The 16,030-nt window shown below is 45.2% G+C and overlaps 1 protein-coding gene across 4 annotated transcripts in view; it reads left to right on the forward strand.

Moving 5' to 3' along the window:
* The window catches only part of arhgef10la (Rho guanine nucleotide exchange factor (GEF) 10-like a), a 125,847-nt gene that overhangs the window by 24,090 nt on the left and 85,727 nt on the right, over positions 1-16,030 (forward strand). The window contains exons 5-12 of one of the 4 annotated variants that reach the window (XM_030420240.1): positions 1,015-1,110; positions 1,203-1,342; positions 2,647-2,742; positions 3,490-3,598; positions 4,734-4,834; positions 6,823-6,900; positions 8,299-8,478; positions 9,658-9,774. In XM_030420240.1, coding sequence (XP_030276100.1) covers positions 1,015-1,110; positions 1,203-1,342; positions 2,647-2,742; positions 3,490-3,598; positions 4,734-4,834; positions 6,823-6,900; positions 8,299-8,478; positions 9,658-9,774 — 917 coding nt within the window. The remainder of the gene's footprint in view (positions 1-1,014; positions 1,111-1,202; positions 1,343-2,646; positions 2,743-3,489; positions 3,599-4,733; positions 4,835-6,822; positions 6,901-8,298; positions 8,479-9,657; positions 9,775-16,030) is intronic. The other 3 variants (XM_030420241.1, XM_030420242.1, XM_030420243.1) reach the window with 3 other exon arrangements.

Consider the following 16,030-nt stretch of genomic DNA (forward strand, 5'->3'; position numbering starts at 1 on the left):
TGTGTTTTTTTTCTTCTTTTTTTGACTGCCTGCAGTGTCATTGTGTTGCTGTAGAGAAAAGTTAAATAAAAGTAAGAAAACACAGTGAGGAACTTCTGGTTTACCGCGTTTGAAATAACAAGGCATGCTCCCAAGAGGCCCAGCCACTTTGCAGATATGCTGATAGTCAGACTGATAGCCCAAATCCAGTTGTTTTCCTCTCTATCCTGAATCCTCTCTGAATGCACAAGCGCAGGAAACGCCAGCGAGACATAAAGAACATTTGTGTAGCTAATCCTCTTTTGTAGAGAAACAGTTGCTCTTTGTTCATCTCCTGGATCCTGTCCAAGGTTATTTCGAATTTTTTGAGACTGAACTCCGCTGAATAATCCATGCCAGAATACACATCTCCAATCAGATTAATTGAAAACAGTGATTGTTGCTGTTCGGGGGCTTAGAAGAAAATGTTGCAGACAAATCACAGTTTAAAACCAAATCAATAAAGCTCACTGAGCTAAATTAGGCTGAAACACTTTGAAAGCAGTTAATGACAAATCCTGCCAAGCGTGGAGATAGAGCGGGTCAATAGCTCAAACGAGCTGGATGCAATCGCGTTGCATCACGTGGACAAAGTAATGGCATCATGTACGAGTGACGTGCCAGATCCCCCCGAGGATGAAGACCTTTAAATGCAAATGATACAATAAGTATGTAAATATTCAAAGGCAGTGTACATTCTAGAAGGCTTTGAGATCCGGCGTCTTTTATCTATTCTGCATTGCCAACAAGGATCCGGGCGATGTAGTGTGGAGTCATGTGTGTGTGTGTGTGTGTGTGTGTGTGTGTCTTTGAGTGTATTATTTCTGGGGGGGGGGAGGAATGTAAATGAATGATTAAACAACAGGAGGTGCAACTATCACACAGAGAGGGAGAAAAAAGAGAAAAAGATAGAAGACAGGAAGCACTCTTTTCCCCTCTTTTTTTTTTTTTTTTTAAATCTAAATTTACTTTCATGTTTTTTTGTTTCTTTGCCAGCCGTGTGTGTGACTGAAGCCGAGCCTCAGGCGGCGGACGCCACAGAGGTGATCTACGATGACGTTCCAAGCGAGGACCCCCTCTCTCCCGATGACGGTCAGTAGCTGCGACGGGATCAGTCTGATCTCGGCGTCCGTCCGCTCTGCCGGAGTTCCTGATGTGTGATATTTCTCTTGTGTGTAAAGCAGATATGATATACGAGGACGTTCAGAGAGACAGCGGTCCGGTGGCAGCCGACAACGGATGGAGCTCCAGTGAGTTTGAAAGCTATGACGAGCATTCCGATAACGAGACCAAAGTACCAACGCGGAGTAAGGTACTTTTTGGGGTGTGTGTGTGTGTGTGTTTGTGTCAATGCATGCCTAACGTGTGTCTTTAGCTCACACAGAACATCCCCTCCATTCATGTTAAACGTCAGGCCCAGATTGTTTTGGTTGCCTTTCAAACACTTTAAAAAAAAAAATAATCAAGAAGAATATTTCATCCCTCCTGCTCTTCCGGCGCGGTCGTCTTTATTAATGTATAGAACTGGAAGGAAACTATAAAGAACATGAAAAGTGTGTAACAGGCTGTCGAGGCTTTATACTTTCATTGTGGGCTGAAAGTAAACACAGGGCTTTTTTTTTCTTCTTTTTTTTTTCTGTGTGAGAAGCCTCAGATCTCTTTGCCTCTTCTCTGCCAAGGATGCTGTTCATCAGCGTTGTGCTGCTTGGCTACACAGTGTCGGCCTTCCACATGATGGCACTGTGTGCACATTCACACCGTGCCGCTGCATTTCCTTAATGCTTCAGCAGCCTTTAGCGTGCATGCACCGTTATGCAGGTGTAAAGCAAACTTTGCCGCCGTACTAATAAATTAATAAAGTGTTCTGCCGAGTTGAATCATTATTAATGTATAGATTTATACCTACCTTTACATATATATATTTTGTACATATTGGAGGTGTTGTATGTTTGGATATAATTCCATTGTAATCATAGAAAATCTTGAGGTGAATCAAAGCTCTGAGAGAAAAAAAAAAAAAAAAAAAGGTTTGTATCGTCGGGAGTGAAAATTTGCCGCTCAGGTAATTACAGGAAGGTGCGGTGTGAAAAAATCCGCCACTCTTCCCGGGCCAGTGAATCCAGCCTCCACTGGTTGAGCGGTTAATGAAGAAACCTTGACTATTAGGGCTCGGTTACACTTTTCCGTTAGCGCAAGCCTTCATCACAAACACATTGTTTTTAATTAGTCTCGCCCGATTAATTTTTCGTACCTGAGGTTCACCCCTCCTCAGTTCACTGCTCGATTCAACAGCCTGGGGGAGCTGTGACAGACTTTGCTTCTTTAATATTTCGCCCGAACACTGCCTGCACCCCTTTCCCCCTCCATCTCCCTCTACGAATCAGCGTCCATTCATCTAATACAGCAATAACCCCTTTGACCAAAAGCAGTGCTTCACTCTCTATGCTTGTGATTAATTCCCGATGTTTCGTAACCTTGTTTTTGCCTTGATCACTTTGCCTCCGTTTCCCTTTGTTTCTATTTCCTCCCCCACCCCCCCCCACCCCCTACATTTACCTCCTCTTGTGTCTTAACGTGATGTGCCCGCCACCCTCCCCCCGCCGTGCCTTGCCTGTCCAACACCTGTAGCTCTCCCCTGAAGTGCGTCGGCTGAGGGATCGCTGCGCCAAGACCAAACGCGAGCTGGCCATGAGGCTTTCTGGCAAACACAACTATGACATCAAGGTACACCTCCAGCAGCGAGCGAACAACACAGCCACATCACACTGTTTCTCCGCAGAGCCTCAAATGACTCCGCTGGATGTTTCGCTATTAGAATTGATGATCACCCAGAGCTGAAATGTGCTGCGTTATAGTCTCAGCTGACTCACGGGCTTTACTGACTCCCTGCACCATCCTTCCCAGCTTTTTCCCTCTCAGACTCTGACTTTGCTTTGAGGCCGTCTGTCGGCCTTCTCTTTCCCCTCTCCCCTGCCTGGTTTAATATCAAGACGCATTTATGGGACGCATGAATTATTGAATAATATTCTGCGTATTTACTTCCATCCACACCAGTGCAACTCGCCCCCAATTAATGACCTACTTTCCTGAAGTAGCATCATTTAAAAATACTACCACCCTGGGTGTATTCTCGGTCTGTGGAGTCTGGTTGCAGCCCCCTCTGTGATGCTCAGGGTGGAGTTTGTGGTCAGCCGAATTCTCCCACACTGAGCTCTGCAAGCCCTTTTTGCTCTGATGTGGAGCTCACTCTGTTACCATAATCTCTCCATGATACGCTCATAGACTCTCTGATTAGAGGCTGCACAGCGGCCCACAGGGAGTCGCAGATGGTGAGATCCATGATGAGCACGCCGAGCGCCACTTTCCTTGCCTCTCCCGAGGAGCAACCGTAGGTTGTCGAATCTCCGCAGCATGGCACTTTCCTCGCGCTCTAACGCTCCTCCGTTGTGTCTGTGTGCTTCCTCCGACCAGGTGCAGCAGCTCATGAAGGCGGCGAGGAGCGGAACAAAGGATGGGCTCGAAAAGACCAAGATAGCCGTGATGCGAAAAGTTTCCTTCCTGCAGAGGAAAGATCAATTGGGTAAAAAGCAGAGGAGACCGAGAAGTTTGTAAATGTTGGTCAGCTTGCTTTTTTTTTTTGTTGAAAGATGAAAGTTACTCTGTTTTTAGATGCTGGTACTCTTTATGAAGTTTTGGTAACCCTTTGAATGATGGGCAGGTTCCTAAGCTAGCCAAGCCGAAGTAGTGTTTCAGGCAGATAGAGTCCGCAGTCTTACTTTTCCTTCATACAAATCCCTTCGGGGAGGAATGAAAGCACTGTGAAAAAAGAAAGATCTCGCTGATTGTAACTATGATGAATAAAACAGACGGGCTTTCTCAGATTTAAGACGGACGACGTGGTCGAGTAAAGTTTCCCGTGTGTGAAGAAAGAGAAGGATGAGGCGGCTCGCGTGGCGCCATGTGTAGGTTGAGTTGTAGGAACCCCCCCTTTGCCCGAACAATAGCGAGAGATTAGCATCCATTAATGGAGGATCGAGCGGCTCCATAAAGCGTGGATACCAGACCCGCGCCTCAAACAAATCTGCGAGCCATCACAAAGAGGTAAAGAGGACAGTGCTGCTATTTTTAGGTGTTGATCGAGGGAAATCTGCACCGGTATTATATTTCTTTTCCACCAATCCTCTGTTATCATTCCAAAGTCTTTAATTGGAACGGTGGAAGCTTCTGGTATCTTGTGTCTTTATGATTACAGCTGAAGTGGGGATTTCTTTTCTTTTTTTTTCTTTTTTTTGAGACTGTCGAATGTCTTTTGTGCCAATTCAGAGATGAGAATGTGTTGGATCGTGTTTTTCTGCCGACACACTTCCGTGTACCTCCTTTGCTCCTGCGGAGATACAGTATTGTTTTGAAAAAAAAAAATGTTGTTTTCTTCACCAAGGCCTCGCTGCTTCTCCCTCTTTCCGTCACTCCTTCCTCCATTGCGCTGCCTCTCTCTGTCTCTTTTTCGGGGTATAGAAGTCTTTTTCACATTTTGAGGTAATGTGCTTAGTGTGTCGCAGCGTGTCTCCAGCTGCAGTGAGATCTGAAGGCTGCCTTTCTGTTGTTCCCTTTCTATCTCTGTCATACACACACACACACACAAACACAGTCAGACACACACTCTCTATCGTTTTAACCTTTCTGTATCTTTCCCTCCCGTTTCTGTATGTCTGCAGAAGAGGAGGACGACGCGGGATACCTGGATGTGGCTGTGTCGGAAGACAAGCATCCTCCTCCACAGCTGAGCCCCATGCCAGAGGGGCTGACCAGCCACCAGGTGCCCCCCCTCCCCCGACAGTTTTTCTGTCAAACATTAGTTCTTCTTCCTGTTGTTCGCAAATGTAGAAACATGTACCGTAATTTCCGGACTATCCACCTTATTCCTGACTTCGTGAGTTTACCCATGGTTCAACGCGATATTCGGTTATGCTCTTCCGGTTGAGCTGGTTGACCTCGGTGTTTACACTAACGTAGCTGTCATGCTCGCTCTAAAAACCGGCTTTTTAACACAAAGAAAGCGACAGAATGGATAAAAATCAGCGGTGGATACACAGAACAGATCTTTTAATAAGTCGTGAGGACAGTTCTTACAGTGCCTCACCCGTCAGTTCTCACAGAGTGGGCAGATGACACGAACCATTAGCCCGGCATTAGCCCGACGTTAGCTACATCGACATAGCTAACGTCGGGCTAATGCTTATCTTATATTTTCTGAAGGTGTTGACGGTGGAGAATTACGCAGTTACAAAAGCACAGAAGCATACAACTACCTGCACAGTAACAACATAGGGAAAGTACTGTTGAAGAAACACAGCGAGTTATTTCCGAAGGCAGCAGTAGCACCTAGCCACAGCGTCAATCAAGCTAAATATACAGCGTGGATAATGCTAAAGGAAAGTGAAGTCGTGGAGACAGGCGGCTGCTCGGACATTGCCGGGTTAGGGAAGTCATGCAGTCATGCAGCAGTTATACTGTGGAAGACATTCAGAAACCCAAATATTTATTTTAGTGTGAAAGCCGCGAGCCGTGTTAGTCTCCGTTCCTCCTTCCTCAGCATGGCGTGTAGGGCGCAGGGCACGGACAAGTTTGACTAAGTTGTTGATGTACTACACGAGACGTTTCTGAAAAAAAATTCAATTTTCATTAATTGTTGTGGCAACCAACAACGGCACATGTTGTACCTGAGCTCATTTTAAAAACAATATAGCACTTATGACCTAACGCTTGTTGTTTAGGGCTAGCTTAGCGGCAGCGGCCATCATGCTGTTGCAAGGCAACCGGAAACAGAAAACCACCGGCGGAAGTAGTTATCTGTCATGGCAGCCCCCATAGGCTTCCGAGGAAACAGGTGGATAAGCTGCTACTTTTTTCCCACGCTTTGAACCATGCGGCCTATACAATGATGCGGCCATTCTATAGATTTCTACAGGCCAACGGCCTCCAGGGGGCGCTCTAGCAGGAAGCGCAAGAGCGAGACTGACAGGTGGAAGAGATACTGCGCCGAGGAAGACACTAGTTTGATTGTGTTTTGAGGGTTAGGGTTAGGGTTAGGGTGGGCAATCGATCTGGCTGTCGAAGAAGCAAATAGAGCTGCTGCACGTAAGCTTGGCATCGATGAACTGAGGGTGAGAGACGTTGGAGACGGCAGCGTGAAGAACTGACTCAATGCAAAAAGACGACAAAAGCTTTCAGAGGTAATAAAAGCAGATGGCCCGAACTTAAAAACGTTCTTGAAGACTGGGTGAACACACAGAGAGCAGACGTGGACACCTGCGGCTTAAGGACAAGTCCGGCCTATATATGTACACATTTTTTTCTTTTTTTTAAAATTAGTTGGTGCGGCTTATATTTAGGTGCGCTCAGTAGTCCGGAATTTACGGTACTGTACTTAAAGTCTTGCATTTAAGTGAACACATTCTGTACCAAATAGCCTTGAGATACGGCTCTAGGCTGTCATGTTAAGACTTCTTTTGTTATTTCAGCCGGTTTGTACGTCTCTCTGCTCCGAGAAGCAGTGTGTTTTATCACAGCTTGAACAGCGGCTTTCATGTCATAGGAAGCCCAATGACTCAGCACTCAGTTAGTGGCCTTGTTCAAACACACACACTCCTCTTTGAGTCTTTTTTTTTTACCTCCTGTGACAAACACATGATTATAGTGCAATCCATCAGCCCGCACCGTACTTAACTGAAGGCATACCGCACACTGCAGCCCCATCATGTCCTCTTAGTGCGAGATTTCCTGACTGGTCTGTTGTCTGCGCAGGTTGTCAGACGCCATATCCTCGGCTCCATCATTCAGAGCGAGCGGAGCTACCTGGAGTCTCTCAGGAGGATCCTGCAGGTGAGCTGGTTCGGTCCCCGCTGTCTCCCTTCTGCCACATGCAATATCTTCACCGTTTAGCTGCTATGAATCACGCTGGAAAGAGAAGCGGCGATATCCATCAAATTACCGCGGGGTGTCTGGGCATAAATAATCCCGATGAAACAGCCGTCCTCGTTTTTTTTTTTCCCCGCCGCATTGTGCCGGCGCTAAGAGGGAGGGACGTTCAGGCCGGTTGCAGGATGGGGGTGCGGCCTCTCCGCTTGAATGTCTCTTTAGTGGGGAAAAGGAGACTTGTTATCTCCTCATCACGGCAAAAATAAGAGGTGCGCCCACTGAAACGGAATCAGCAGCGATCAATGGCGGCGTTGCGACGCTGCGAGATCCCTCGCTGTCGAGATACAATGCGCCACCTTTGTTGGCGGGGCGAAATGATTGCGGGCGATACGTTGGGAGGTTTAGCCCTTTTGAAATCGCCTGTGGTATTCAGATAGTCCAGCCAAGTGGTAAATACAGTGTCTCCAGACAGATAACATTAAAAAAAAAAAAAAAAAAAAAAGATGAAAGGCCAAAATCACAATTAGGGTTTGAAGCTTTCATGATTGCTGTAAAGCAGATTTCACAGTTGTTCGTGTTTTGCTGCCCGGCTCGTGTTCCCTCTGTCGATGACTCATTTGCTGCAAGGGAAAAACGAACAAATAGATAAAATTACCTCCACTGTTGCACAGATTGATTATGTTAAAGATACTTTGTAGGCTTTTTTAATTAATTTTTTTGTCTTTATCCAAAAGAGTGAGGTGAAAAGGAAGACAGCGTCCTCCTCGTAAATATTTGGCTTATACACAACAACGTGTTCTTGGGGTTAGGGTTAGGTGAGCATTCAGACTCAAAGATGTCTTGTTTACTGGCTCCCTCAAAGAATATTGCCCACAAAGAATCCGTCAACTCATTTCTGTAGGATATGCTAATATCCCCATGAGTGCTGACTGAGGAATCAATCAACGCCTCTTTCACCTCGTTGTTCCTGCATCTCCAACTCTGCTGGGAGCTGGTTTTTTTTTGTGTGTTTTTTTTTCCTTTTTTTGTTGCTGTTATTATTCCGGCTTTCATGATCACAAGTCACCTTGCGTTTCTGAACATGTTTGCTCATGGCAGAACGCTGTTTTATGGGTGAATCCGTTGGCTTGGTGCGCTCCCAGGCATAATGACTACATTTTTTGTTTTTACTCGACTCGCAGGATATCCGTCTGCTTCCCCTCGGTTGTCTTTTTTTTTTTATGCCGCTGTGAAGAACAGAAGCTTAAGGAGGGTGGACCGCTGATTCATCTTAAGCACCCGCCCACGCACACATACATAAGCACGTATCAACAGCAATAAAAATAAATAAAACAACCCAATTTTCTCTCCCAATCTCACCAGGAATACCACAGACCACTGATGGAAGCTGATCCACGCATCCTGAGCCCAAGGAAGATCCGGCCTATATTCTACCGAATCAGGGAGATCACGCAGTGCCACTCCATGTTCCAGATTGCGCTGGCGTCGCGCGTGGCTGAATGGGACAGCAGCGAGAAAATCGGAGACTTGTTTGTCGCCTCGGTTAGTGTGCGTGCATGTGCATGATTTCGGGCCGGTTCTTCGTATTTTTGAAACAGAAATGTAAACTGGAGGATGATTTGATGCCTGATGCACGTGTGAGTGTTTGTGAGTGTGTGTGTGTGTGTGTGTGTGTGTGCATAGTTTGTTTGTTTCTGTCGCAACGAATTATAATACAATCAAAGGGTTGCATTCTGGGTAAACGCACTCGTACTTTTCCTTGGCATTTCTCTCTAAAAATTGCTTCATATGCCGTCGCTGCTACCCAGAATCTTAATGAGCTACAGGTTTTTTTGTTTTTTTTTAGCGCAAATGGGGATAGTTTACCCCAAACATGAAATCAATTACCTTTGTGATGAATATCTCCGCTGCATCCGCGGATCTGTAGGAGGCGTGTTTACACATTTTGGCCCCGAGAATAATAGTGTTCGCAGAGAGCGTTCTTTATGCCAGCCTCTGCCGTGTGCTCATCCATAAGGCCTGCTCATTATTTGCCTATTAGAGGGGCTTATTCGACCCTCTCCTCCTCTGCCGGCCATTAGAGTGTTGTTCTATTCATACCCTCAGACCTACCAGCAAATAAGGCCACGTTGGAAAAGGGAAAAAAAAAAAAGGGTTGGGACTGTGTACTCTCCGCCTGAGAGTGTATGTCTACCTGCGGGGCTTGTAGTAATATCTGAGAGGTGGCGTCCTGAAGGAGGCTGCGAGCAAGGAGGGTTAATACCTTCATGCCATGTGCTAATTCCCCACCGCTTCTCAGACCGCCACTGTCTGCTGCCCGGTGTGTGGATTTAATTGAGGAGAGAGAATAAATGTCTACCGCACAACAGACACACCCCCTCACGCGGACACACACACACACCGCCACCTCATCCCTATTTCCCAACCTCGTAAATGGCTCGTGAAGGGTGTTGCGGTAGCCGTGATAGTAAACAAACCAATTTTTTTAAGCACTATACTTAAATGGCCATTTTCTAGCCTCTCTTTACATTGAAATTACCCACGGGTCGCCCTGCAAAGTGGATGGTTAGGCCAGACGTTCGAGATGTCAAAAGAAATTACACAACAGTGTTTGCGGATGCCGTCGTGAAATGCGGAATAACAACCCGACGGAACGCTACACCTACACTTTTATCGTAGATCTGTTCAGATAATTCATATTCCCGTGTCTGTTTTCCACAGTTTTCCAAGTCCATGGTTCTGGATGTGTACAGTGATTACGTGAACAACTTCACCAACGCAATGGCTCTCATTAAAAAGGCATGCATGTCCAAGCCAGCTTTCCTGGAATTCTTAAAGGTGAGTTTCAGCCTATGAGTCCAATCAAGCCAATATTTCAGAATAAAGATACGCTAAAACATTTCTTTAGGTTTAATTTTGAATTTTTAATGTTCTGATGGTAAAATACCCAGTTTTGTCACCACAGACATGGCTGGAAATAGGAACCAATGTCTTATTTAAGATGTCGAATGGTTTCATGCTTCCAAATGTCGTTGAAGTGTCATCTTGAACAGTTGGAAACTCCTCTACATCCTGATGTAAGAGTCAGCTCACAGATATGTAACGTGAAAGTGATACGACGCATGTTGCACAAATGTTGGCATGATAGGTATGTGACTTGAACATATGTTATCATCCGTGGTTTGCAGAAACCAGAGATTTCTTTGATTCTGACGTCTGGACACAAAATATTTGTTTTCATAAGTGTTTTATTAATTCTCAAATAAAAGTTACTCATTTGTTTTAGCGCCTCTGTTTTGTTTGCGTCTGTCGTGTTCAGCAGATGGTGAATCTAGCAAAGCCCCGTAGCTTAAGGTTGTTTTTTTTCAATAACGCAGACTTCTCAGGTTTCAAAAGAGACAAAACATTTTTGTCAGGTGGTCATTTAGACAAAAAACAAAGTCATTTACATTGGGTTAATGGACGTTATGAAAGAGAGTCCTGATTTTGTGAAATTGCGTTGTCCACCATAAGTGTTATACACTTAAGACGGCAATTAGATTGAAGTGCCGAATAACCCACTGTGCTATTTTTAGTTCTGGAAATGTACCAGGTTGTCCAGATAATGACCATGTCCTATGTTCCTGTTGTTTTCACTCAGTTATTCTCAGAAGTTGTTTTTCTATTTTCTCTATGCACTTGCGCAGCTCTTTTACGTGTGTCTTAATAAAAAAGCTCCTCTGAGACTTGAAATGAAACAAGGAGAAATCTGCAAATTAATGAAAACCTCAACGAGAATAACAACTGTTTTGCAGCAAAAAGGGAAACGGAAATAACGAAACATCTGTGAGAAAAAAGCTGGAAAATGGACAAGTTACTGCAACCTGACAATCAAGATGTGTTCCTCTTCTCACTTAATCTTTCTGATATTAATTTGGGATCATGGACGAGGAAAAATAGTGCCAGTGTGCATGGAGGGTGCCAAGCAATTATTTAAATGTGCTGAGTTTAACAATTCCCCGCGCGCCCGGCAGTCATGCATGAGCATGACCTGGATCATTGAGCTGTAATGCTGATTTACAGAACCAGATCACACAGCTGACAGCCCTGCATGTTACTCCAGATAACATGTGTCTCTTTCTCTTTGTTTAAAGGCTCCCCTCTCCGTTGAAGCTCTCACTGGCAATGTGAAGACAAACCAAATAATAAATTGGCTAGACACAGGCTGGAAAATACACTGAATCAATGACAGACTTCATTACGTTGCTTTTGAAATATTGGTCGGGTGCACTGACTGCATGCACATTTGCACGCCACAGAATTTTACAGGTAGGGACTTTGTAATTCAGAGAGGGGGGGGGGGACACAGTTTGCAGATGTTAAGATGTAAAATGAGGTTCAGCATTTGTAGAGGAGCATCTGAGTGAGTTCAGTGTAAATCAGCTGTTTTTACTGATGTATTGGAATTTTTAAAGGTTAGAAGATTGATTCTCGTTTTCTGGATAAATGCCTACAAGTGTACAAGCAGCATTTGTTAATTACATACAGAAAATGTTAAAGACGTGGGATTTCAGAATGATTGTCTACAGTTATGTTATTATAATTGAGACCAATAGTAGTGTTATAGGTATATACGTCCAGTCTAGTGCAGTGGAGCATTATCCAGCTCGCCTCACGCAGAAGCAGCTTGGATGACAGGACTTACTGTTGGACTTGCTGGAGGCGTCATCGGGCCTTTTCTATGGTAATTCACTTCGGCCGTGAGGGGAAATGTCCACTTGACAGGTCCAATGACATATAAAGTCTGGTCCCTTTTCCCCCTTTTTCTTGACATCAAACCTACGTGTCAAGTATTTTAACCCAAAATTAGCATAAGGGCTCCATCAGCTCCAGAATGCCGGTAAAAGGCTGAGGCCTCTTGCTATGCAGTTAACGTTGCCTGGCAACAAATGCAGGTCCTCTCGGTTGGGTCGGTGACACTGCTGGAAATGTATTATAAGGAGCGAAGTGAAGTGTTCCTGATTCGGTATATGACACCTCGGTGTATGACTTCTGCATCGTACAGTGAGAATTGATCACAAGCCCTGTACGTATAGGAGAACAGTGACTGACAAAGCCACTGTGTGCTGTGTTCAGAAAAGAAAAGAAAAAAAAGTAAGAAAGAAAGAAAGAGAGAAAGAATAACTCACAGCCCGCTCCGTTACACACAGGCTTCGACCACTAATGGGATCCTAAAGCTCAACCACTTTCCTCCGCAGAGCAGCAGACTGAAATTTGCAGTGACCTGCTCAGCCAGTCAGGTCTGATCTTTTCCAACGGTACTAGAATCCACTTTCATTAAGTAACTAAAAGGAAAACATGACATTGAGACAACTTTCTTGGTGGTGAAGGAGAACCACCTCTCCAACTTGTGCATTTTCGGGTGCTGCCCCACCTGCTGAGGTGTTGCTGATCCTCATTCATGGAAGACTGCAGCCTGCCCACCCCTACGCTCAGAGGACAGCTGTTCGGACGAGAGGTTTACCAATGATTCATCTTTAAAAACTGTAATAATACAGATTGGAGTTTAAAAAGGGGAGCAACCAATGAATTTGCAGATATCTGCAATCTTTGAGTAATGAGCTGAACATCTAAGTCATGGTGATGAATGTCTAAATGAAGATCAGGGTTTACCTCGGTCTTCATCAGTGCATTTACAGGAGGAAGGTAGTAACAGAGAACGGAAGGGGAAGAAGGAGGGCAGATCGGTCAGTGGATGGCGCCGTTCTCTCAGATGGATTTAAAGAATAAGAGTCTAAATTTACTTGGGTTTATTAACAGCTGCCCAAGTAAAAAACATATGTGTTGGAAGCGATTGTGATGTTTCCAGTCACAATGCTTTTGATTGCTTCTCTGTCAAAGCTGATGAGAACTTTACACTGGAGTTGAACCTTCTTAAAGGAGAACTTCGTTCGATTTAAACATGCAGCTTCATTGATCAAGCTACCCTTGACTTGCCAGTACCGAAGACGCGAACACATTTGGTCCAACCATTACAGAGCTCCGTGAACGGAGACTTAGCATTGACAGCTAACAGCATGGGGTCAGAACTTTACACTGTGTTTTAAGCGTCTTAACATGCTCCACATCTCACACCAAAAGTTATGCAACATCAGCAGACACCTTAGCACACAGCACTGTAGCGTGTATGACTCAAAATGAATAAAAAAGTAGTTAAAACAGTGTGTTTGTGCAAGCAGCTACTTACCTGTTTGTTGACATCCGTGTCCTCCGGTAGCTAGACCAAACTAGTCAATCCGTCAAGCGTGCATTTACTCCCTCACTGGCGGAGACGGAAACGTAATCCAGCATTTTCGTGTTTATGTTCATAATGTACATGTCCATGTTACAGCCTGTCATGAGCCATGAGCCTTACAATAGCCTGTTAAGCCTGTTAAGTGCACACTCGATGGATATACTAATTTGGTCTAGCTACCGGAACACACGGATGTCAACAAACAGGTAAGTAGCTCCTTGCACAAACACACTATTTTAACAACTTTTTTAGTCAGTTTGAGTCATACACGCTACAGTGCTGTGTGCTAAGGTGTCTGCTGATGTTGCATAACATTCGGTGTGAGATGTGGAGCATGTTAAGATGCTTAAAACACAGTGTAAAGTTCTGACCCCATGCTGTTAGCTGTCAATGCTAAGTCTCCGTTCACGGAGCTCTGTAATGGTTGGACCAAATGTGTTCGCGTCTTCGGTACTGGCAAGTCAAGGGTAGCTTGAGCAATGAAGCTGCATGTTTAAATCGACTGAAGTTCTCCTTTAAGTGTCCTGAAGGGTCTTTTTTTTTTTTTTTTTTTACACCAGGCTGGGGATATGTGAAGACCGTGACAGGCTGTCAGGCTTGATTCCCAGAGGCCCAACACTGTTCACCTGCTCCATACATAAATAAATCTGGATAAATAGACATCAAATTCAAAGTTACACACAAATAAATCGGGGATGTTGGTCCCAGCGTGACTGGGGGAAGCCGCACAGCGATTGGCCACTATTGGAACAAAGAGTACTGATAGTTTCTAAAACAATCTATAGCCCCTAATGAAGATAACAATGGTGCAGACATCCCTGCATCCATTTGTGTTTCTTTAAACCAGCAAACTCAAGCACACTCTCCAGAATACAGCGAAGAACAAGATATCACCCCTCTCTCGACAGAAGAGGTGTTCACGTGTCCGAAACTTTTTGTCTGAACCTGAAACGGACACTTGGGAAGAAAAACCCGGCATGCGTAGAAAAAGACACCGAGTCTGGCATCGGCTTGCTCGATCTCCCACCAGTGAACGAGCAGCTGCGGTTGAAAAAAAAACAGAAGGAGCGTCATTTTTCCTGAGCGCCGAAATTCACTTATGCGTCTTGCCTCAAGAAACTCATTTTTCTCTCCCTTGATGATCATAACAAACCATGAGTTGATAGATAGTCCGCTCTGATCCATTCTGGTATCAGACTCAAAGATCCGAGAACCTGTGGCGATACAACAGGACTCCACCTAACCTGATTACAATGAGTATAATTTGGACATACCCTGACTCAGGGTTTGACTGCTAAGAACTGAGTGCACCCCTGAAGAACAGTAATTTGTCCTTCTTCAGAGTTTCCTCAGCTCTCATGTGAGCACCCTCGCTGGTCTGTGGCACCTGAACGTATTCGATTTTAACCCCAGGCTGCTGGCTGGTTATTTCAGATAACCTGCCACTCCACTTCGACATACTGGCAGCTTGGAGTTTCCGATACGTGCCGCTGGTGACTTTCTCTACATGGTGGGAGTCCGACATCACCACCACCACCGCCTTCGAAAAGACGAGCGATCCCTCTGTTGGTCGAGGCTCAAGTGTCTGATGGAAGCATGGCTGAGCTTGGTGATTATGACAGACAAGAGCTCTCTATCAACTGAGAAATCAAAAATTCAGGTCATGTCCTGAGAGATCAGTCAGGTGAAGTACAGCTGCGTTCATATCATCTCCGGTAGTGTTACGGCCTTAGACACCATCTGTGTTCGATTTGACTGAACATGACTGCCCTCCAACAAAAACGGGGCAGAGAACTTCTCCTTAAAACCCATCCCACCGATAAATGCCTCTCTACCTGACACCACTCAGGCAGGAAATCTCCATCTCCACTGACCGGGTCAGGTGTGGTAAAAAGATTTTACTTTGTGCTCCTCGGGCTTTTGATAGCATCCACTCAGGGGTCACCTTTGGTTTCCAAGGTTGGCTGTAAAAGTTATGCACTGCGTCCGTCCAGTCGCTGAACACTTTATCTTCCGGATTAGAGTATCATCTTTGAGATTACCGCCTTCCTGCCCTCACCTGTGATTTGACGGTTAGGTGGCTGCTGAGTGCTGAGCACCGGTGTCTCCTTTTAATTGCTGCGTACACGATGTCTCCCGCTTGATGTCGGTGTTTGCACTGTACTTAGCGAGGCTGACACTTTGTGATCTTGGGCTGACCCAGACCAAAGAGAGATGGGTGAACTCTTGGGTTGTCAATCAAAAAAAAAAACACAGTTCTTTGATCATACTGTAGGACAAATCCTTAAAATTACTGGCATAAAGCTTTAGCCACCGAAGACAAGCTGTGTCGGAAATGTAGGGCTCTGACACACCGAGCTAGCTGTCTGTTGTGACCGATGTCGGGGCCATCAGTGAGCGTCTGTGGCCTAGTTTTTGGACTGTGTCCCACACCATTGACACTAGTTGGCCCTTGTCATCAGCTTTTCGGCCGACTGAGCATATTGAATCGGTGGCGGAGCCCGTGGGTGAGAGAAATCACTCTGATTGACTGTTCAGCTGAGCACATACATGCAGGAGAGGAGCCTGTGGCTGCACTCTTTGTGGTGTGTTAACGTTTTTGTCCGAGACCAAGGTGACGGGAGGTGACACGACAATTCTTTGATGTCACGGTGTTGTGGACAAAAGATCCACAATGGTTCTGCTGTGACCAAGTTGGAATAGAGCAAAGAACGATGCAGAATTCGGTAAAAGTCTAGTGTTATCCTGCTAATTCTGCTCTCAAGACTTTCTGTGGATTGATTTTTGTTAATTCTGTTCACTGAAGAACAGAATTAAAAG

The sequence above is a fragment of the Sparus aurata genome, chromosome 6 (genome assembly GCF_900880675.1).
Source record: "Sparus aurata chromosome 6, fSpaAur1.1, whole genome shotgun sequence".
Taxonomy (NCBI): Eukaryota; Metazoa; Chordata; class Actinopteri; order Spariformes; family Sparidae; genus Sparus; species Sparus aurata.